Source organism: Pseudophryne corroboree, assembly GCF_028390025.1.
Source record: "Pseudophryne corroboree isolate aPseCor3 chromosome 3 unlocalized genomic scaffold, aPseCor3.hap2 SUPER_3_unloc_17, whole genome shotgun sequence".
In the NCBI taxonomy this organism is placed as follows: Eukaryota; Metazoa; Chordata; class Amphibia; order Anura; family Myobatrachidae; genus Pseudophryne; species Pseudophryne corroboree.
The window spans coordinates 164,808-188,642 of NW_026967505.1; the positions used below are offsets into that span (position 1 = coordinate 164,808).

Genomic DNA, 23,835 nt, shown 5'->3' on the forward strand with positions numbered 1-23,835 from the left:
AATAATAATAATAATAATAATAATAATTGTACACCACAGGCTGCTCTCTCTGTATAATAATAACAGGACACCACAGACTGCTCCTTCTGTATAACAATAATAACAACAACAGGACACCACAGGCTGCTCCCCCTGTAGAGTAGGATACCACAGGCATTATGACAACACAGGATGCTACCACTGTATATTATGACAACACAGGCCACTCCCTCTGTATACTATGACAGCACAGGATGCTCCCCCTGTATATTATGACAACACAGGATACTACCCCTGTATATTATGACAACACAGGCCGCTTCTCCTGTATACTATGACAGCACAGGATGCTACCACTGTATATTATGACAACACAGGCCACTCCCCCTGTATACTATTGACAGCACAGGATGCTACTCCTGTATATTATGACAGCACAGGATGCTACCCCTGTATATTATGACAACACAGGCCGCTTCTCCTGTATACTATGACAGCACAGGATGCTACCACTGTATATTATGACAACACAGGCCACTCCCCCTGTATACTATTGACAGCACAGGATGCTACCCCTGTATACTATGACAACACAGGCTGCTCCTCCTGTATACTATGACAACACAGGATGCTACCCCTGTATACTATGACAACACAGGATGCTACCCCTGTATATTATGACAACACATGCCGCTCCTCCTGTATACTATGACAACACAGGATGCTACCCCTGTATACTATGACAACACAGGCCACTCCCCCTGTATACTATTGACAGCACAGGATGCTACCCCTGTATACTATGACAACACAGGCTGCTCCTCCTGTATACTATGACAACACAGGCTGCTCCTCCTGTATACTATGACAACACAGGATGCTACCCCTGTATATTATGACAACACATGCCGCTCCTCCTGTATACTATGACAACACAGGATGCTACCCCTGTATACTATGACAACACAGGCCACTCCCCCTGTATACTATTGACAGCACAGGATGCTACCCCTGTATACTATGACAACACAGGCTGCTCCTCCTGTATACTATGACAACACAGGATGTTACCCCTGTATACTATGACAACACAGGCTGCTCCTCCTGTATACTATGACAACACAGGATGCTACCCCTGTATACTATGACAACACAGGCTGCTCCTCCTGTATACTATGACATCACAGGCCGCTCCCCCTGTACAGCACAATGCCACAGGACACAACACCTGTAATGTCCCGTGTATAGAATTACGGTAACAGTGTGGTCTTGTGCCACCTGTATTACGGTAACGGCGGGGTCTGCGCCACCTGTATTACGGTAACGGCGAGGTCTGCGCCCCCTGTATTACAGTAACGGCGGGGTCTGCACCACCTGTATTACAGTAATAGGACACTAGAGTGTCAGCCACCTGTACAGGGATAATGCATACCTCCCAACATGACCCTCTCCAGGAGGGACAGAATGCTCTGCTCCTGGACTTCCCTCTTAATGTATGATTGCCATCACTTGTGCTGAAATACCTTTCTTATCTATTAACCTTCTCAAAACAGGTGCTGCAATCATAAATTAAGAAAAAAGTCCAGAAGCAGAGCATTGTGTCCCTCCTGGAGAGGGTCATGTTGGGAGGTATGGATAATGCAGCACCAGAGGCTGCTCCAGCTGCACTATAACAAGGCACCAGAGGCTGCTCCCCCTGTAGTACAGAACCTGACACCAGAGCTGCTCAGCCTATAGAATAATAATAATAATATCATTACCTGCTGCCAGACACAGCAATGGCTGCTCTCTGCTCCTGCTGCCTTGTGGGAATGATAGAAGGAAGGCGGAGCTCAGACCAGGGGAAAATGGCCGCCGCTCCTGACGTCACTACACGGCCAGGGAACCTATTGCTGCTGCCGGACTAGTCTACAAGAAAATGGCCGCCGGCCTCCTGCACTGAGGACATATATGGTAATAGTATTTGCAGAGGGCGGGGCTGTGGCCGGGGTGTCGGAGAGGAGCGGCCAGTAACCAGGAAGCAGTCTTTGCCAATCATGCCCTTCTTCCTGCCTGTGCGTTCCACCTTACTTCCGTATTGTGCGTTCCAAATGCAGATAGTCTGTGTTCATCGACTGCTGCAGCCTCCCAGTGTCCGTGGAGATCAGGTAATGGCGTCTTACTATACAGGGGGAGCAGCCTGTGGTGTTCTGTTAGTATTATTATACAGGGGGAGCAGCCTGTAGTGGCCAGTTATTTTTATTATTATACAGGGGGAGCAGCCTGTGGTGTCCTGTTATTATTTTACAGGGGGAGCAGCCTCTGGTGCCATTTTATTATTATTATACAGGGGGAGCAGCCTGTGGTGTCCTGTTATTATTATTATACAGGGGGAGCAGCCTTTGGTGTCCTGTTATTATTATTATACAGGGGGAGCAGCCTGTAGTGTCATGTTGTTGTTGTTGTTATTATTATTATTATTATTATTATTATTATTATTATTACTATACAGGAGGAGCAGCCAGTGGTGTCCTGTTATAATAATAATAATAATAATAATAATAATAATTATTATTATTATTATTATTATTATACAGGGGAAGCAGCCTGTAGTGTCCTATTATTATTATTATTATTATTATTATTATACAGGAGGAGCAGCCTGTGGTGTCCTATTATTATTATTATTATTATTATAGAGAGGGAGCAGCCTGTGGTGTCTTGTTGTTGTTGTTTTTGTTGTTGTTATTATTATTATTATTATTATTATAATAATAATACAGGGGGAGCGGACTGTGGTGTCCTGTTATTATTATTAGTATTATTTTTTAGAGGGAGCAACCTGTGGTGTCGTGTTGTTGTTATTATTTTTATTATACAGGGGGAGCAGCCTGTAGTGTATTGTTGTTGTTTTTTGTTTTTTTATTATTATTATTATTATACAGGAGGAGCACCCTGTGGTGTCCTGTTGTTATTATTATAATACAGGAGGAGCAACCAGTGGAATCCAGTCATTATTATTATTATACAGGAGGAGCAGCCTGTGGAATACAGTTGTTATTATTATACAGAGGGAGCAGCAGCCTGTGGTGTCCTGTAAGTATTATTATTATTATTTTCTCTGACGTCCTAGTGGATGCTGGGAACTCCGTAAGGACCATGGGGAATAGCGGCTCCGCAGGAGACTGGGCACAAAAGTAAAGCTTTAGGACTACCTGGTGTGCACTGGCTCCTCCCGCTATGACCCCCCTCCAAGCCTCAGTTAGATTTTTGTGCCCGCCAGAGAAGGGTGCACACTAGGGGCTCTACTGAGCTTCTTAGTGAAAGTTTAGTTTTAGGTTTTTTATTTTCAGTGAGACCTGCTGACAACAGGCTCACTGCATCGAGGGACTAAGGGGAGAAGAAGCGAACCTGCCTGCTTGCAGCCAGCTTGGGCTTCTTGGCTACTGGACACCATTAGCTCCAGAGGGACCGAACACAGGCCCAGCCTCGGAGTCCGGTCCCAGAGCCGCGCCGCCGCCCCCCTTACAGAGCCAGAAGCAAGAAGAGGTCCGGAAAACCGGCGGCAGAAGACATCAGTCTTCACCAAGGTAGCGCACAGCATTGCAACTGTGCGCCATTGCTCCTCATACACACCTCACACTGCGGTCACTGAGGGTGCAGGGCGCTGGGGGGGGGGGGGCGCCCTGAGCAGCAATAAAAACACCTTGGCTGGCAAACATAGATCACATATAACCCCCAGGGCTATATGGATATATTTTAACCCCTGCCAGAATCCATAAAAATGCGGGAGAAAAGTCTGCGAAAAGGGGCGGAGCCTATCTCCTCAGCACACTGGCGCCATTTTCTCTCACAGCTCCGTTGGAGGGAAGCTCCCTGGCTCTCCCCTGCAGTTACATACACTACAGAAAGGGGTTAAAAAAGAGAGGGGGGCACTAATTAGGCGCAGTATTAATAAAACAGCAGCTATAAGGGGAAAACACTTCTATAAGGTTATCCCTGTATATATATATAGCGCTCTGGTGTGTGCTGGCATACTCTCCCTCTGTCTCCCCAAAGGGCTAGTGGGGTCCTGTCCTCTATCACAGCATTCCCTGTGTGTGTGCTGTGTGTCGGTACGATTGTGTCGACATGTATGAGGAGGAAAATGGTGTGGAGGCGGAGCAATTGCCTGTAATGGAGATGTCACCCCCTAGGGAGTCGACACCTGAGTGGTTGAGCTTATGGAAGGAATTACGTGACAGTGTCAGCTCTTTACAAAAGATAGATGACATGAGACAGCCGGCTACTCAGCCTGTGCCTGTCCAGGCGTCTCAAAAGCCATCAGGGGCTCTAAAACGCCCGTTACCTCAGATGGCAGATACAGACGCCGACACGGATACTGACTCCAGTGTCGACGATGAAGAGAGGAATGTGACTTCCAGTAGGGCCACACGTTACATGATTGAGGCTATGAAAAATGTTTTACATATTTCTGATAATACAAGTACCACTAAAAAGGGTATTATGTTTGGTGAGAAAAAACTGCCTGTAGTTTTTCCTGCATCTGAGGAATTAAATGAAGTGTGTGATGAAGCGTGGGTTTCCCCGGATAAAAAACTGTTAATTCCTAAAAAGTTATTAGCATCATACCCCTTCGCGCCAGAGGATAGGGCACATTGGGAAACACCCCCTAGGGTGGATAAAGCGCTCACACGCTTGTCTAAACAGGTGGCACTACCGTCCCCGGATACGGCCGCCCTTAAGGAACCTGCTGACAGAAAGCAGGAAAATATCCTAAAATGTATATACACTCACACGGGTGTGATACTGCGACCAGCAATCGCCTCAGCCTGTATGTGCAGTGCTGGGGTGGCTTGGTCGGATTCCCTGACTGACAATATTGATACCCTAGATAGGGACAGTATATTACTGACTATAGAGCATTTAAAAGATGCATTTCTATATATGCGTGATGCACAGAGGGATATTTGCCGACTGGCATCAAGAGTAAGTGCGCTGTCCATTTCTGCCAGAAGAGGGTTATGGACAAGACAGCGGTCAGGTCATGCTGATTCCAAAAGGCATATGGAAGTATTGCCTTATAAAAGAGAGGAGTTATTTGGGGTAGGTCTAACAGACCTGGTGGCCACGGCAACGGCTGGGAAATCCACATTTTTACCCCAGGTAGCCTCTCAACATAAGAAGACGCCGTATTATCAGGCGCAGTCCTTTCGGCCCCATAAGGGCAAGCGGGCAAAAGGCTCCTCATTTCTGCCCCGTGGCAGAGGGAGAGGATAAAGGCTGCAGCAAACAGACAGTTCCCAGGAACAGAAGCCCTCTCCCGTTTCTGCCAAGTCCTCAGCATGACGCTGGGGCTTTACAAGCGGACTCAGGCACGGTGGGGGCCCGTCTCAAAAATTTCAGCGTGCAGTGGGCTCACTCACAGGTGGACCCCTGGATCCTTCAGGTGGTATCTCAGGGTACAAATTGGAATTCGAGACGTCTCCCCCTCGCCGTTTCCTAAAGTCTGCTTTACCGACGTCTCCCTCCGACAGGGAGGCGGTATTGGAAGCCATTCACAAGCTGTATTCCCAGCAGGTGATAATCAAGGTACCCCTCCTACAACAGGGAAAGGGGTATTATTCCACGCTGTTTGTGGTACCGAAGCCGGACGGCTCGGTGAGACCTATTTTAAATCTGAAATCCTTGAACACTTACATACAAAGGTTCAAATTCAAGATGGAGTCACTCAGAGCGGTGATTGGCGAACCTGGAAGAAGGGGATTATATGCTGTCTCTGGACATCAAGAATGCTTATCTCCATGTCCCAATTTACCCTTCTCACCAAGGGTACCTCAGGTTTGTGGTAGAGAACTGTCACTATCAGTTTCAGACGCTGCCGTTTGGTTTGTCCACGGCACCCCGGGTCTTTACCAAAGTAATGGCCGAAATGATGATACTCCTTCGAAGGAAGGGAGTTTTAGTTATCCCTTACTTGGACGATCTCCTGATAAGGGCAAGATCCAGGGAACAGTTGGTAGTCGGGGTAGCACTATCTCAAGTAGTGTTGCGGCAGCACGGTTGGATTCTCAATATTCCAAAATCGCAGGTGATCCCGACGACACGTCTTCTATTCCTAGGGATGATCCTGGACACAGTCCAGAAAAAGGTGTTTCTCCCGGAGTAGAAAGCCAGGGAGTTATCCGAACTAGTCAGAAACCTCCTAAAACCAGGCCAAGTGTCAGTGCATCAGTGCACAAGGGTCCTGGGAAAAATGGTGGCTTCCTACGAAGCAATTCCATTCGGCAGATTCCACGCAAGAACTTTCCAGTGGGACCTGCTGGACAAATGGTCCGGATCGCTTTTTCAGATGCATCAGCGGATAACCCTGTCACCAAAGACAAGGGTGTCTCTCCTGTGGTGGTTGCAGAGTGCTCATCTTCTAGAGGGCCGCAGATGCGGCATTCAGGACTGGGTCCTGGTGACCACGGATGCCAGCCTGCGAGGCTGGGGAGCAGTCACACAGGGAAGAAATTTCCAGGGCTTGTGGTCAAGCCTGGAGACATCACTTCACATAAATATCTTGGAGCTAAGGGCCATTTACAATGCCCTAAGCCAAACAAGACCTCTGCTTCAAGGTCAGCCGGTGCTGATCCAGTCGGACAACATCACGGCAGTCGCCCACGTACACAGACAGGGCGGCACAAGAAGCAGGAGGGAAATGGCAGAAGCTGCAAGGATTTTTCACTGGGCGGAAAATCATGTGATAGCATTGTCAGCAGTGTTCATTCCGGGAGTGGACAACTGGGAAGCAGACTTCCTCAGCAGGCACGACCTTCACCCGGGAGAGTGGGGACTTCACCCAGAAGTCTTCCACATGATTGTAAACCGTTGGGAAAAACCAAAGGTGGACATGATGGCGTCCCGCCTAAACAAAAAATTGGACAGGTATTGCGCCAGGTCAAGGGACCCTCAGGCAATAGCTGTGGACGCTCTGGTAACACCGTGGGTGTACCAGTCAGTATATGTGTTCCCTCCTCTTCCTCTCATACCAAAAGTACTGCGAATTATAAGACGGAGAGGAGTAAGAATTATACTCGTGGCTCCAGATTGGCCAAGAAGGACTTGGTACCCGGAACTTCAAGAGATGCTCACGGACGACCCGTGGCCTCTACCTCTAAGAAGGGACCTGCTCCAGCAAGGACCCTGTCTATTCCAAGACTTACCGCGGCTGCGTTTGACGGCATGGCGATTGAACGCCGGATCCTGAAGGAAAAAGGCATTCCGGATGAAGTCATCCCTACCCTGATCAAAGCCAGGAAGGATGTAACCGCAAAGCATTATCACCGCATTTGGCGAAAATATGTTGCGTGGTGCGAGGTCAGTAAGGCCCCGACCGAGGAATTTCAACTAGGTCGATTCTTGCATTTCCTGCAAACAGGAGTGTCTATGGGCCTAAAATTGGGGTCCATTAAGGTTCAAATTTCGGCCCTGTCGATTTTCTTCCAGAAAGAACTGGCTTCAGTTCCTGAAGTTCAGACGTTTGTCAAGGGGGTGCTGCATATACAGCCTCCTTTTGTGCCTCCAGTGGCACCTTGGGATCTCAATGTAGTTTGGGGTTCCTAAAGTTACATTGGTTTGAACCACTTAAATCTGTGGAGTTAAAATATCTCACATGGAAAGTGGTCATGCTGTTGGCCCTGGCCTCGGCCAGGCGCGTGTCAGAATTGGCGGCTTTATCCTGTAAAAGCCCTTATCTGATCTTCCATTCAGACAGGGCGGAATTGAGGACTCGTCCTCATTTTCTCCCTAAGGTGGTTTCAGCGTTTCATCTGAACCAACCTATTGTGGTACCTGCGGCTACTAGTGACTTGGAGGACTCCAAGTTGTTGGACGTAGTCAGGGCCCTGAAAATATATGTTTCCAGGACGGCTGGATTCAGAAAATCTGACTCGCTGTTTATCCTGTATGCACCCAACAAGCTGGGTGCTCCTGCTTCTAAGCAGACTATTGCTCGTTGGATTTGTAATACAATTCAGCTTGCACATTCTGTGGCAGGCCTGCCACAGCCAAAATCTGTAAAAGCCCATTCCACAAGGAAGGTGGGCTCATCTTGGGCGGCTACCCGAGGGGTCTCGGCTTTACAACTTTGCCGAGCAGCTACTTGGTCAGGGGCAAACACGTTTGCTAAATTCTACAAATTTGATACCCTGACTGAGGAGGACCTGGAGTTCTCTCATTCGGTGCTGCAGAGTCATCCGCACTCTCCCGCCTGTTTGGGAGCTTTGGTATAATCCCCATGGTCCTTACGGAGTACCCAGCATCCACTAGGACGTCAGAGAAAATAAGAATTTACTTACCGATAATTCTATTTCTCGTAGTCCGTAGTGGATGCTGGGCGCCCATCCCAAGTGCGGATTGTCTGCAATACTTGTACATAGTTATTGTTAACTAAATCGGGTTATTGTTGTTGTGAGCCATCTATCCAGAGGCTCCTCTGTTATCATGCTGTTAACTGGGTTCAGATCACAAGTTGTACGGTGTGATTGGTGTGGCTGGTATGAGTCTTACCCGGGATTCAAAAATCCTTCCTTATTGTGTACGTTCGTCCGGGCACAGTATCCTAACTGAGGCTTGGAGGGGGGTCATAGGGGGAGGAGCCAGTGCACACCAGGTAGTCCTAAAGCTTTACTTTTGTGCCCTGTCTCCTGCGGAGCCGCTATTCCCCATGGTCCTTACGGAGTTCCCAGCATCCACTACGGACTACGAGAAATAGAATTATTGGTAAGTAAATTCTTATTATTATATAGGAGGTGTAGCCTGTGGTGTCCTGTTATTATAATACAGGGGGAATAGCCTGTGGTGTCCTTTTATTATTATTCAGGAGGAGCAACCTGTGGTGTCATCTTAATAAAGACATATGTTAATATTTTTATACTGGGGTGCAGCCTTTCGTGTCGTTGTTATTATTATTAATTTTATTATATGTAATTGTGGGAATTGAAGATATTGCTCAAATTCTAGGATATATTAAGGCAGAGACCATAATATCCCTGGCATGTGTAACAAATGATAATTGGAGCAGTATGAAGCAAATGAATATCACACTCCTGGGAGTGTCACTGTGACATCACTTATAATCTACAGTAATAATACAGGGACATGACTGGGGAGGTGAGGGGATCTGGGAGCATCACAGTGACATCACTTATATCTATAGTAATAATACAGGGACATGACTGGGGAGGTGAGGGGGTTTGGGATAGTCACTCTGTCACTTATATCTATATAAATAATACAGGGACATGACTGAGGAGGTGAGGGGATCTGGGAGTGTCACAGTGACATCACTTATATCTATAGAAATAATACAGGGACATGACTGGGGAGGTGAGGGGATCTGGGATAGTCACTCTGACGTCATATATATATATATATATATATATATATATATATATAAAATACAGGGACATGACTGGGGGGTGAGGGGATCTGGGAGCGTCACTGTGACATCACTTATATCTATAGTAATAATACAGGGACATGACTGGGGAGGTGAGGGGATCTGGGAGAGTCACAGTGAAATCACTTATATCTATAGTAATAATACAGGGACATGACTGGGGTGATGAGGGGGATCTGGGAGTGTCACAGTGACATCACTAATATCTATAGTAATAATACAGGGACATGACTGGGGAGATGAGGGGGATCTGGGAATGTCACAGTGACATCACTTATATCTATAGTAATAATACAGGGACATGATTGGGGAGGTGAGGGGTCCTAGGAGTGTCACAGTGACAAGAGAAAGAAAGTAGACTTCTTTGTGGGCACACTCTTGTGAAGAAATAATGAGATATTCTCAAAGAATAAAACTTCAACTTTTATTACAAATCATTAAGAAATTATTAAATCTCCTGAGAACAACTAATGTCTCCTGCCGCCTTTCCCCTGCCTGTCTCCTGCCGCCTTTCCCCTGCCTGTCTCCTGTCGTCTTTCCCCTGCCTGTCTCTTGCCGCCTTTCCCCTGCCTGTCTCCAGCCGCCTTTCTCCTGCCTGTCTCTTGCCGCCTTTCCCTTGCCTGTCTCCTGTCGCCTTTCCCCTGCCTGTCTCCTGTCGCCTTTCCCCTGCCTGTCTCCTGTCGCCTTTCCCCTGCCTGTCTCTTGCCGCCTTTTACTTGCCTGTCTCCAGCCGCCTTTCTCCTGCCTGTCTCTTGCCGCCTTTCCACTGCCTGTCTCCTGCCGCCTTTCCACTGCCTGTCTCCTGCCGCCTTTCCCTTGCCTGTCTCCTGCCACCCCATGCCTGTCTCCTGCCACCTTTCTCCTGCCTGTCTCCTGCCACCCCCTTGCCTGTCTCCTGCCACCTTTGCTACACCATCGGCTGGATGTGTGAAACCTGAGGTCACGGAGACTGTACGCCGCAGCTCCATGAATGAGTCCATGAAATTTCCCTCAGGATACCCTTTCACTTCACAACCAATTCTCACCCGTACACCACTTCATGGCTGCAGCCATACTCGTCTGACAACTCGGGACACATAGAGCACATGCTCCATACAGGTCGTGCACATGAGCGGTGTACCGTACATCGGCTCACTGTGACTCCACCTACAATAGGGCTACACTCTAGATCAGGCCCACTATGCAGAACAGCCTTATGGGGCTGGGTCACAGGAACCTCGGAGACAATGACCAGGACTCTATGGCTGTGGGGAAGTAGGAGACTTAATGACCACTCTATTCCACATTTACTATGTTACATGTGCAATATGTTTTATGTATTATATTTATTCCAGGAACTCCAGCTGTGGGGATCGGAGTCTTTACTACACATCACACGTTCTGTATTCTCTCTGATTCACTGAGGATGGACAAGGACAGGAGTCACAGGACTGAGAGGATAATAAATATTACCCTGGAGATCATCTACCTGCTGACTGGGGAGGTGAGTGGATCTGGGAGCGTCACAGTGACTTTATATCTAAAGTAACAATACAGGAACATGCTGGGAAGGTGAGGGGATCTGGGAGTGTCACAGTGACATCACTTATATCTACAGTAATAATACATGGACATGACTGGGGAGGTGAGGGAATCGGAGCGTCACCATGAGGTCACATATCTATAGTAATAATACAGGGTTGTCACTGGGGAGGTTAGGGGGTCTTAGAGCATCACAGTGACATCACTTATATCTATAGTAATAATACAGGGACTTGACTGTGGAGGTGGGGAGCTCTGGTAGCGTCACAGTCATGTCACATAGCAATATTAATAATACAGGGACATGGCTGGGGAGGTGAGGAGATCTGGAAGCGTCACAGGGACATCACTTATATCTGTAGTCATTATACAGGGACATAACTGGGGAGGTGAGGGGATCTGGGAGTGTCACAGTGACATCACTTATATCTATAGTAATAATACAGGGACATGACTGGGGAGGTAATGGGATCTGGGAGCATCACTTTGACGTCACATATATCTCTAGCAATAATACAGGGACATGACTGGGGAGGTGAGAGATCTGGGAGCATCACAGTGATGTCACTTATATCTATAGTAATAATACAGGGACATGACTGGGGAGGTGAGGGGATCTGGGAGTGTCACAGTGACGTCACATATATCTCTAGCAATAATACAGGGACATGACTGGGGAAGTGAGGGCATTTGGGAGCATCACAGTGATGTCACTTTTGTCTATAGTAATAACTGGAAACAAGGAAGAGAGAAGTTATTACATGATCTGTGGTAGCACCCCCTATCTATGTATTCACATATTATAGAACTGACATTAGGGTTTTTTCGACAAAAAACCAACATTTGTAATTAATAGTAGAATCTACTTAAATTTAGTCTACTGTGCAACAATATCCCTTTTCCCCTTCCCCCTTCAAATGCAGTTTATAGTAATAATGCAGGGACATGACTGGGAATGTGAGTGAATTTGGGAGTGTCACAGTGACATCACTTATATCTATAGTAATAATTCAGGGACATGACTGGGGATGTGAGGTGATCTGGGAGTGTCACTATAACATCACATATCTATAGTAATAATAAAGGGCCGTGACTGGGGAGGTGAGGGGGTCTGGGAGCGTCACAGCGACGTCACTTATATCTAAAGTAATTATACAAGGACTTGACTGTGGAGGTGAGGTGATCTGGGAGTGCCACTATAACATCACATATATATAGTAATAATACAGGGCCATGACTGGGGAGGTGAGGGGGTCTGGGAGCGTCACAGTGACGTCACTTATATCTTAAGTAATTATACAAGGACATGACTGGGGAGGATCTGGGAGTGTCACAGTGACGTCACTTTTATCTATAGTAATAATGCAGGGACATGACTTTGGAGATGAGGCAATCGGAGCATCATAGTGAGGTCACTTATATCTACGGTAATAATACAGGGACATGACTGGGGAGTTTGGGGGATCTGGGAGCGTCACAGTAAAATCACTTATATCTATAGTAATAATACAGGGACATGACTGAGGAGGTAAGGGGATCTGGGAGTGACACAGTGATGTCACATATCTATAGTATTAATACAGCCACCTGATTGGGGAGGTGAGAGGATCTGGGAATGTCACAGTGATATCACTTACATCTATAGTAATAATATAGGGACATGACTGGTGAGGTGAGGGGATCTGGGAGTGTCACAGTGACATCACATATCAATAGTAATAATACAGGGACATAACTGTGGAGGTGAGGGAATCTGGGAGTGTCACAGTGACGTCACTTATTTCTATAGTAATAATATAGGGACATGACTTGGGAGGTGAGGGGATCTGGGAGTGTATATATTGATATATGATGTCTCCACCATTACACAGGATTACACAATAGTGAAGAAGACATCCAATGAGTTTGAGACACCGAGCAGCCATCCCCATGTATCAGGAGGACTGAGTAAAATCCAGAGCCCCATCACGGTGCCTCCACCTCACTCACTGACACATGAGAGACACAATGACCAGAAGATCCTGGAACTCACCAACAAGATCATTCAGTTGCTGACTGGAGAGGTGACTGCTGGGAATGGAGCATTATACAGTAACACCAGGGGATGTGTCTGGGTGATGACTGGAGAGGTGGCTGCTGGGAATGGGGCATTATACAGTAACACGAGGGATGTGTCTGGGTGATGACTGGAGAGGTGACTGCTGGAAAGGGGACATTATACAGTAACACCAGGGGATGTGTCTGGGTGATGACTGGAGAGGTAACTGCTGGGAATGGGACATTATGCAGTAACACCAGGGGATGTGTCTGGGTGATGATTGGAGAGGTGACTGCTGGGAATGGGACATTATACAGTAACACCGGGGGATGTGTCTGGACGATAACTGGAGATATGACTGCTGGGAATGGGGCATTATACAGTAACACCAGTGGACATGTCTGGCTGATGACTGGAGAGGTGACTGCTGGGAATGGGGAATTATACAGTAACACCAGGGGACGTGTATGAGTGATGACTGGAGAGGTGACTGCTGGGAATGGGACATTATACAGTAACACCGGGGGATGTGTCTGGGTGATGACTGGAGAGGTGACTGCTGGGAATGGGACATTATACAGTAACACCGGGGGATGTGTCTGGGTGATGACTGGAGAGGTGACTACTGGGAATGGGGCATTATACAGTAACACCAGGGGACGTGTCTGGGTGATGACTGGAGAGGTGACTGCTGGGAATGGGGCATTATACAGTAACACCAGGGGATGTGTCTGGGTGATGACTGGAGAGGTGACTGCTGGGAATGGGGCATTATACAGTAACACCAGGGGATGTGTTTGGGTGATAACTGTATCACTGTGTGTGTCAGGTTCCTATAAGGTGTCAGGATGTCACTGTCTATGTCTCCATGCAGGAGGTTGAGTATATAGAGGAACACAGGGGTCTGTACAAGGACGTGATGATGGAGAATCACCGGCCCCTCACATCACTGGCTAAGAGGAGACTGTCATGTATTGTACAGGGGAGAGCAGGTATGGGGGCCCCTATATACACACATCATCTGATAATCACATATATACACTGTACTCAGTCACTGTGTGTCTCCTACAGATGGGCCCAGTAACAGAGATACCCCAGAGAGATGTCCCCGTCCTCTGTATTCCCAGGATTGTACAGAGGAGAATCACAGGATCCCACAGGAGGATCAGGTAGGTGGGATTTAGGGTCTCACCCAAAGTGACAGTCACTGTATGATCTGTAAAGCAGCTGTGTGTGTCATTATATTTGTATTGTTTAATCTATTACTGAAATCAACAATTTTACAATCTTTTATTAATGGTTTACATAGGGTGAAGCCCAATTAAATAATATTAAAGTCAAAGGTACAGAGGGAGAAGAAGAGACGTATGTGACTGTTATAAAGGCAGAAGATATAGAGGGAGAAGAAGAGACGTATGTGACTGATATAAAGGCAGAAGATATAGAGGGAGAAGAAGAGACGTATGTGACTGATATGAAGGCAGAAGATATAGAGGAAGAAGAAGAGACGTATGTGACTGATATGAAGGCAGAAGATATAGAGGGTGAAGAAGAGACGTATGTGACTGATATGAAGGCAGAAGATATAGAGGGAGAAGAAGAGACGTATGTGACTGATATAAAGGCAGAAGATATAGGGGGAGAAGAAGAGACGTATGTGACTGATATAAAGGAAGAAGATATAGGGGGAGAAGAAGAGACGTATGTGACTGATATGAAGGCAGAAGATATAGAGGAAGAAGAAGAGACGTATGTGACTGATATGAAGGCAGAAGATATAGAGGGAGAAGAAGAGACGTATGTGACTGATATGAAGGCAGAAGATATAGAGGGAGAAGAAGAGACGTATGTGACTGATATAAAGGCAGAAGATATAGGGGGAGAAGAAGAGACGTATGTGACTGATATGAAGGCAGAAGATATAGAGGAAGAAGAAGAGACGTATGTGACTGATATAAAGACAGAAGATATAGAGGGAGAAGAAGAGACGTATGTGACTGATATAAAGGCAGAAGATCTAGAGGGAGAAGAAGAGACGTATGTGACTGATATAAAGGCAGAAGATATAGAGAGAGAAGAAGAGACGTATTTGACTGATATAAAGGCAGAAGATATAGAGGGAGAAGAAGAGACGTATGTGACTGATATAAAGGAAGAAGATATAGGGGGAGAAGAAGAGACGTATGTGACTGATATGAAGGCAGAAGATATAGAGGGAGAAGAAGAGACGTATGTGACTGATATAAAGGCAGAAGATCTAGAGGGAGAAGAAGAGACGTATGTGTGGGGTGATCAGAATTGTAAGGAGGAGGAAATCCCTACAGATATCGGCACAGGTGAGTAATAAACACTTATTACAGAAGTCACATATTCTCGTTGCTCAGTCACTACCGCAATCTCTTATCCTACACCCTCCTCTGTCAGTACAAACTAATGTGGAATATGTATTTTCCCAGTGGGAGAGTCAGGAGACATCAGCCCCTATTATACTCCTGCTCTCCCCTCACATCATGTCACTGTGTATTACCAGCCCAGAGATCTGACCAGTCTCCTCCCCACACTCTCTGGTGTATCTCATACATCAGGAGACATCAGCCCCTATTATACTCCTGCTCTCCCCCTCACATCATGTCACTGTGTGTTACCAGACCTGATATCTGACCAGTCTCCTCCCCACACTCTCTGTTGTATCTCATACATCAGGAGCCATCAGCCCCTATTATATTCCTGCTCTCCCCCTCACATCATGTCACTGTGTGTTACCAGCCCAGATATCTGACCAGTCTCCTCCCCACACTCTCTGGTGTATCTCATACATCAGGAGCCATCAGTCCCTATTATACTCCTGCTCTCCTCCTCACATCATGTCACTGTGTGTTACCAGCCCAGAGATCTGACCAGTCTCCTCCCCACACTCTCTGGTGTATCTCATACATCAGGAGTCATCAGCCTCTATTATACTCCTGCTCTTCCCTCACATCATGTCACTGTGTGTTACCAGCCCAGAGATCTGACCAGTCACCTCCCCACACTCTCTGGTGTATCTCATACATCAGGAGACATCAGCCCCTATTATACTCCTGCTCTCCCCTTCACATCATGTCACTGTGTGCTAGCAGCCCAGAGATCTGACCAGTCTCCTCCTCACACTCTCTGGTGTATCTCATACATCAGGAGACATCAGCCCCTATTATACTCCTGCTCTCCCCTTCACATCATGTCACTGTGTGCTAGCAGCCCAGAGATCTGACCAGTCTCCTCCTCACACTCTCTGGTGTATCTCATATATCAGGAGACATCAGCCCCTATTATACTCCTGCTCTCCCCTTCACATCATGTCACTGTGTGCTAGCAGCCCAGAGATCTGACCAGTCTCCTCCTCACACTCTCTGGTGTATCTCATACATCAGGAGACATCAGCCCCTATTATACTCCTGCTCTCCCCTTCATATCATGTCACTGTGTGCTAGCAGCCCAGAGATCTGACCAGTCTCCTCCTCACACTCTCTGGTGTATCTCATATATCAGGAGACATCAGCCCCTATTATACTCCTGCTCTCCCCTTCACATCATGTCACTGTGTGCTATCAGCCCAGAGATCTGACCAGTCTCCTCCTCACACTCTCTGGTGTATCTCATATATCAGGAGACATCAGCCCCTATTATACTCCTGCTCTCCCCTTCACATCATGTCACTGTGTGCTAGCAGCCCAGAGATCTGACCAGTCTCCTCCTCACACTCTCTGGTGTATCTCATACATCAGGAGACATCAGCCCCTATTATTCTCCTGCTTTCCCCTTCACATCATGTCACTGTGTGTTACCAGCCCAGAGATCTGACCAGTCTCCTCCTCACACTCTCTGGTGTATCTCGTACATTAGGAGCCATCAGATCCTATTATACTCCTGCTCTCCCCTTCACATCATGTCACTGTGTGCTAGCAGTACCTCCACCTATGGTATTACATGCCCTGAGAGTATCCCTGTTAGCACACGCCAGTCTATATATAAACCACTTATTTCCTGTATGGTGCGGCTGCTTGCTGGGGCACAGGCTCGGGGTTCCTCATGCCACGTGACACAATGCTTAGGAAATATCTGGTTCAGCCCCTGTCATGTATCCACATGCTCCTGTAACAGCCGGCCTCAGGGAATTGGCTAATGAGCGGCTCCTGTTACTGAGTTGGCAGCATCCGGGTCTTGCTTCCGTCGCCTTAGGTATATAATACATTTATTGAGCTTGTGTATGGGAACCAGCATTGAGGATCCTGCACATTCCCAGCTGATTACCTGTCCCCTGGCACTAGGATGACGGCCTTCTCTGGCTTCTGATCCATGGCCTTAAGGGCACACCAGTGGTTCATAATGGAAGTATCTTCAGGAGTGTTCACGTCTAAGTAGGAGGACAGGGCCTCTTGCAAAGTTCTGGTGCCTTCAGCATCCATTAATATATAATTCTGCAATCTCCAAGGTGGTAATTGAGGAGTAGTGGGAAAAGGCGACCAGGACCCGATCAGAGGGGTGTGATCAGACCATGAAATTGCTGTCTTATGAAAAACTCAAGTGACCAGGTTCTGGGATACAATGTGATAAATATGGAGACTGACACAGGACATTTCATAAAAGATAAACATTTATTTCTCTAAGTTACAACAATGAGAACCTGCAAATAACAAGTTATACTCAGTTACAGTAATAGCAAGAACAAATTAGAATACTCAGCTCTTATCTAAGATGTTTCATGATCTGTCCCAGATGATGGTCATCGATTACGTAGTTTAAACAGTATAGTTCAGTCGCCCTCAGGGTCCCTCTTTAATAACTCTGTCTGAATTTAATAAACTGAGGTGGGTTAATAGAAGTCTATATCCGCTGCAGACAGAACCAGCTTCAATCAGAACTAACCTGCTATGTGTAAGTCTCTAGGCTTTCTCTCTGCAAGGATACACTGACATTGTCTTACCAGATATTACACTCAGGGTCTGTGATGCTGGGTGCAGTAGTCATTCAGTATAACATCATTTATCTTATCCTGGACGACTGTCCCCTTTCACCTACTTATGTATACAATACCCCAAACATCTTACTAGACAGTTTCCATCTGAGATACTGATAACAGGAACATATATCTATTATAATCAGCCAGCCTAAAAGCTATGTATATTCTTCCCACTCACTATGTCCTTCACACTCGGTCAAAGGTCAAATTCAGCTAATAAAGGGAGCATGAAGAAGCTGAGGTACGGGCGACATTACTGGTCTGTTCATCAGTAGTGGAGGATCTATCAAGATGAGGGTCTGGAGCAAGAGTAACATCTCCCATAAGGAGAAGTGCAATTTCTTGTAGCTTTTGAAAAACAATATATAAGAATTTGGGGCTGTCTTGCTATAGGGGTATAGAGAGAAGTAAGGGTGACATATTTATAGTGGATTTTCCCAACTAGAATCAAAGATCTACCATTGCAATCCACCTACTTGCTGTACAGGTGAAAGGGGCAGGATCTATTAGAAAGGATGGCTACACCACAGGAGATAGAGCATGTTGGGTAGTTATTGGTAAACTGAGGGGGAGAGTCCAATGGAACATGGCTACCACCGCCGCCTTCTGGTCAGCAAAATATTTTATTGCAAGACGTCTCTTATGAGGAGAATTAAGACCTTTTACATTAAGAATTAAAAACGTCACCATGATAGAGATCAGATCATGGTATGAACCATCTAGGCTCATCTGTGTAAAGTCCAATAGAGTCTGTAGGGTGTGTGCATACTTCAAACTATCAAATCACAGAAAAAATAAAATAGGGAACAAAAATGGGAGACAAACAGAAATAGCGTCCATAAAGGAGCTAGAGATTCCGTCACTAGGGAACCGTGACAGAAAGGTAGAAAAAGGTGGCGGTCGGGCCTAAAAGGGAAACCCACCGACTACCCCAAGTAGCCATACGAGAGGGCAAAATCTAGTCATCATAGTAACAATTGTACAAAGAAATATCAAATCTCAATGTATCCAAAGGAGGTAAAGGCCAAGAACCTGGTCTGTTATCCAATGTACGTTCCACCAACACAGTTATAAGGGCAACAGGATGTTACATAAATCAGTCATGCTTTACCTGAACACCCAAACATTCTAGAAAGGTATTATGAAATGTAACAGTGGAAAGAATATCAGACCATATACCATGTAGCAATTATATAGCACAGGAAATAAAGATAAAAATATACGTTTTATATCCATAACAAGAGCAAATAAATCTGGTCCAAAAATAGATCCATTCCCAGTAACTTAGTCCCAGTTGTCACATGTTACAGTAGGAAACAAACTCTGAGTGTCTCTAACAGTCTTACTCCTTTAGCATATTACTTGAAGACGGAAAACAACGCCTCCGGGATTGGTTTAGGTAAAGTGTCATGAAGTACTGTCAACAGGAATGTCCCAATTTTTCAGAATAGCAGGGCCATCCTCAGGTGAAGGTATCTCTGTGAAGGCACCATTTCTCATTACAATAACCTTAGTAGGAAAGCCCCATTTGTATTTGCACATTTCCTTGGGTGGAACAGATGCCTTTTGCCCAGCGTCGCAGGAGAAGTTTCTGGAAATAGCGCAGATTATCCAGGCACTCAGCTGTGGATCAGGAAGACAGTGGCTCATAGAATGCTTTCTTTAAGGTGAAAAAGTGCACCCTGAGCAGAGTGTCCCTCGGTGCTTGGATAGGGGTCTGTTTGGACTTTGGGAGTCTATGGATCCTGTCAGTAATAAGAAAGTCCGAGGCAGAAGTCTTCGGTGGAAGTTTCTGAAAAGAGGACCATGGCATAAACTTAAAGCTCAGCATTTGTAAAAGAATCCAGAATGCCCATTATTGATATTATTTCTCTGAGACCTGTCTTCTAAATCAATGACTTTATCATGAATAGAGACCGGGTCTTCCTGAAGGGTGTCGTGCTGAAATCAGATCTTTGTGAGACGCAACAATCTCATCTTAGTCTGTACGAGTGCCAATCTCACTGATATCTGACCTCAAAGCTTGAATATTAGAGTTCAGTTTGAGGTTATTTCAGTCCTTAAATGCAGATAACATAGAATGTATAGATCGTAGAGTAACAGGATCATCTAGAGAGTCTTAAGACGTCTTCAGCCGTTACAGCTGGGCTGTGCATCTGACAAGAAGAAGCAGATGATGATGTAGCAGTCTGAGAAGTACCACCTGAATTCGAGGTACTAAAGAGATGGACAGGCGGGGCCGATTTGGTACCTTTTAACCTTTTTTGGAGGCATGGTAAGCCGGTTACAAAGAGACTGACCTCTCAGAGATAGGAAAATACAAATGATCTATAAATGGTACGCTGTCAGGAGGTTACATCAAGATGACTCTGTTCAAAATGACATTCTTAGTCGGGGTGACAGGGGTATCTGAGCCAAAATTTCAAGTAAACATGATGTAATGCAACTCAAATAACACAGTAATGACCGAGAAATTCCACTAGAGGTCAGCGTGATCACAGACGTGAAGTACTCAGCACAGAGAGACACAAATGGCAAAATATATTCAGTGAATAAATCCACAAAATAACATACTGTGAGGTTGTATTCAGAGTGTAATGAGCTGTACTCAGACGATACTTGATACTGGGCTCTGCATGTAGACTGAGAGGAAGTAGATTATACTGGTACCATATAAATAGAAGGCAGTTTCACCTCCAGGCAAATGCTTCAATTTAGTGCAGTGACCCCAATCCAGCCATCAGGACACTTATTTAGCAGCTTATATCAATTTTACACCTTATTGAAGGCAGAAGGCAAAGCATGTGATGGCCGGGTACCAGGATCCAAAATGGCAGCTATCTTACTTCCCAATACCACCGCTGGGCTCCGGTAACTGTGGGCAGCCCGTTCTGTCCCCATCAGTAGCGGAAGCTGTGCACCCATGTGAATGGGAGAGCAAGTGATCCCGACTGAGCCAAAAGCGCCTCCAAGTCAGGTGTCCGGAGAATACAGCCCATGGCTTCCGCGGCGTCACTAGGCTGCAGCAGTGAACAGTGCCCGGAGTGAGCAGAGCGAGTAGCTATAGGGCAGGAGGAGTGGGGGACTTAATAGATTGCGTCTTGGTCCCAGTGGCAGCTGAGGGCTATCAGGTAGGGTAGATAAGAAGCCTCTTTTTGAGGAGAGCTCCAGAAAGCACGTCTGGATGGACCACGCTCCTCTTTTTTATTATTTTATATACTAACAGGGGTGACAGGTGTGGTACATCCCTGCAAAGGCAGATCCAATCTCTTTCTCATCAGACTCTGCTGTCTTCCCTGCACTCTCACTCAGATGTTCACTGCTGCCAGTAGCACACGTATGAGAAGCAGAAGTATGGCGGCAGCTGTATAGATTCTGATACGTAATTCTCTATATCATACTTTCCGTACACACATCATTCTTATTACTATTGAGAGAATAGAGGTAAGACACTGATGATGGGGATGTAAAAGTGGATTATAACCTAGAAGATGATGATGATGATTGCAGGGTATCATATGGTGTATTGCATGTAAAATACCTTGTTCCACACCTACTCTGCTGTAGCAATATACCTTATATAAGGGTGAGTAACACATGTACAGGCTTACCAGCGTATGAGCACTCAAATAAATTAATGCTACCTTACCAATGCTTCCAGTAGTAACGTTAGGAGACATTTCTCTGATCCATCAGCTCATATGACTGATGTTATTGTTCATCTAGAATCTCCAATTCATACGATATGTTCCCCATTCATTGTTTTACATTGGTGCTGACATAGGACTTGGCGAGTGACTACATCTCCATTTATACTTCATGGTTAGTTACCAGTACAAGAGAGAGATATATCTAAGTCTTATTATAATATTACATTTGTTATTGTGTGTTCTCAGGAGGGTGGACACAATGATAGTCTGAGACACAATATTATAAAGCATTCATTAAAAGTTATGTTTTAATATACACACAAATTTATAATTGTGTCCCAGAGAGTTGTCTTCTCCTATTGTTTGCAAGATTAATATTGTTACAGAAAATGTCACATTTCCGTAATGTATTTTATTTCCAGCAGATGGACACACAAGCAGGAATATCTCAGAAGGACATCTAATGTTATCCCCGGATTGTGACATAAAAGATAATGACAGTAGACAGGATTCTCCAGGAGCTAACCCCATTACCCCAATTATACATCCAGCTCTATCAGCTGGTCCCTCTGATCCTGGGAAATGTTCTCCTGATCACTCTGATATTGGTGCATCTGTTACAGCTCTGAGAGTAGATACAGTGTTTCCGTGTTCTATAGATGCCAAATGTTTTACACAGAACACAAAGCTTATTAACCCACACACAGGTAAAATAGGTGAAAGGCCACTGATATGTTCTGAGTGTGGGAAATGTTTTACATACAAATCGCATCTTGTTAGACATCAGAAAAGTCACACAGGTGAGAGGCCATTTCCATGTTCTGAGTGTGGGAAATGTTTTGCACACACATCAGATCTTGTTAGACATAACAGAAGTCACACAGGTGAGAAGCCATTTTCTTGCTCTGAGTGTGGGAAATGTTTTATCCAGAAATCACATCTTGTTCTACATCACAGAAGTCACACAGGTGAGAAGCCATTTCTATGTTCTGAGTGTGGGAAATGTTTTGCGCACACATCAGATCTTGTTATACATCAGAGAAGTCACACAGGTGAGAAGCCATTTTCTTGCTCTGAGTGTGGGAAATGTTTTATCCAGAAATCACATCTTGTTATACATCAAAGAAGTCACACAGATAAGAAGGCATTTCCATGTTCTGAGTGTGGGAAATGTTTTACACACAAATCAGGTCTCGTTAGACATAACAGACATCACACAGGTGAGAAGCCATATCCATGTTCTGAGTGTGGGAAATGTTTTGCGCACGCATCAGATCTTGTTATACATAAGAGAAGTCACACAGGTGAGAGGCCGTTTTCTTGCTCTGAGTGTGGGAAATGTTTTATACAGAAATCACATCTTGTTATACATCAAAGAAGTCACACAGGTGAGAAGCCATTTCCATGTTATGAGTGTGGGAAATGTTTTATATACAAATCACATCTTGTTATACATCAGAAAATTCATACAGGTGAGAAACCATTTCCATGTTCTGAGTGTGGGAAAGGTTTTACAAACAAATCGCATCTTGTTAGACATCAGAGAAGTCATACAGGTGAGAAGCCATTTCCATGTTCTGAGTGTGGGAAATGTTTTGCATTGAAATCAAATCTTGTTACACATCAGCAAAGTCACACAGGTGAGAAGCCATTTCCATGTTCTGAGTGTGGGAAATGTTTTGCACAAAAATCAGATCTTGTTATACATAAGCGAAGTCACAGGTGAGAAGCCATTTCCATGTTTTGAGTGTGGGAAATGTATTGCACACAAATCAGATCTCATTAAACATGAGAGAAGTCACAGGTGAGAAGCCGTTTTCTTGCTCTGAGTGTGGAAAATATTTTACATGGAAATTAAAGCTTTTTACATATCGGAGAACTCACACAGGTGAGAGGCCATTTTATTGCTATGAGTGCAAAATGTTTTACACGGAAATCACAACGTGTTACACATCAGCGAAGTCACACAGGTGAGAAGCCATTTACACTCTGAGAAATAAATCAGCACAATAGACAACACTCGAACCATTTTAATGTTCTGGAGTATAATCATCATTGCCATGCGTTCTTCATGGTTCTTATCCTATCTCCTATGCTTTTTACATGCTACCGCAGGGTGAAATAATCAGGTGTCATGCCCTCATCTACTGCTAATCAGATGACCTGTCTGTTGCTCTGGGTACTGAGAACCCAGTACCAATCCTAAATGGTTGTCTAGCTGAGC

General features: G+C 45.5%; 1 protein-coding gene across 1 annotated transcript in view; it reads left to right on the forward strand.

Moving 5' to 3' along the window:
- LOC134983529 (uncharacterized) overlaps nt 1-23,628 on the forward strand; it is a 166,272-nt gene extending 142,644 nt beyond the window's left edge. The window contains exons 6-12 of the mRNA XM_063949184.1: nt 1,949-2,126; nt 10,738-10,886; nt 12,796-12,987; nt 13,837-13,954; nt 14,034-14,131; nt 14,272-15,298; nt 22,034-23,628. Of these exons, the coding sequence (XP_063805254.1) occupies nt 1,949-2,126; nt 10,738-10,886; nt 12,796-12,987; nt 13,837-13,954; nt 14,034-14,131; nt 14,272-15,298; nt 22,034-23,337 (3,066 nt within the window). The 3' untranslated portion in view covers nt 23,338-23,628. The remainder of the gene's footprint in view (nt 1-1,948; nt 2,127-10,737; nt 10,887-12,795; nt 12,988-13,836; nt 13,955-14,033; nt 14,132-14,271; nt 15,299-22,033) is intronic.
- The last annotated feature ends 207 nt before the right edge of the window (nt 23,629-23,835 follow it).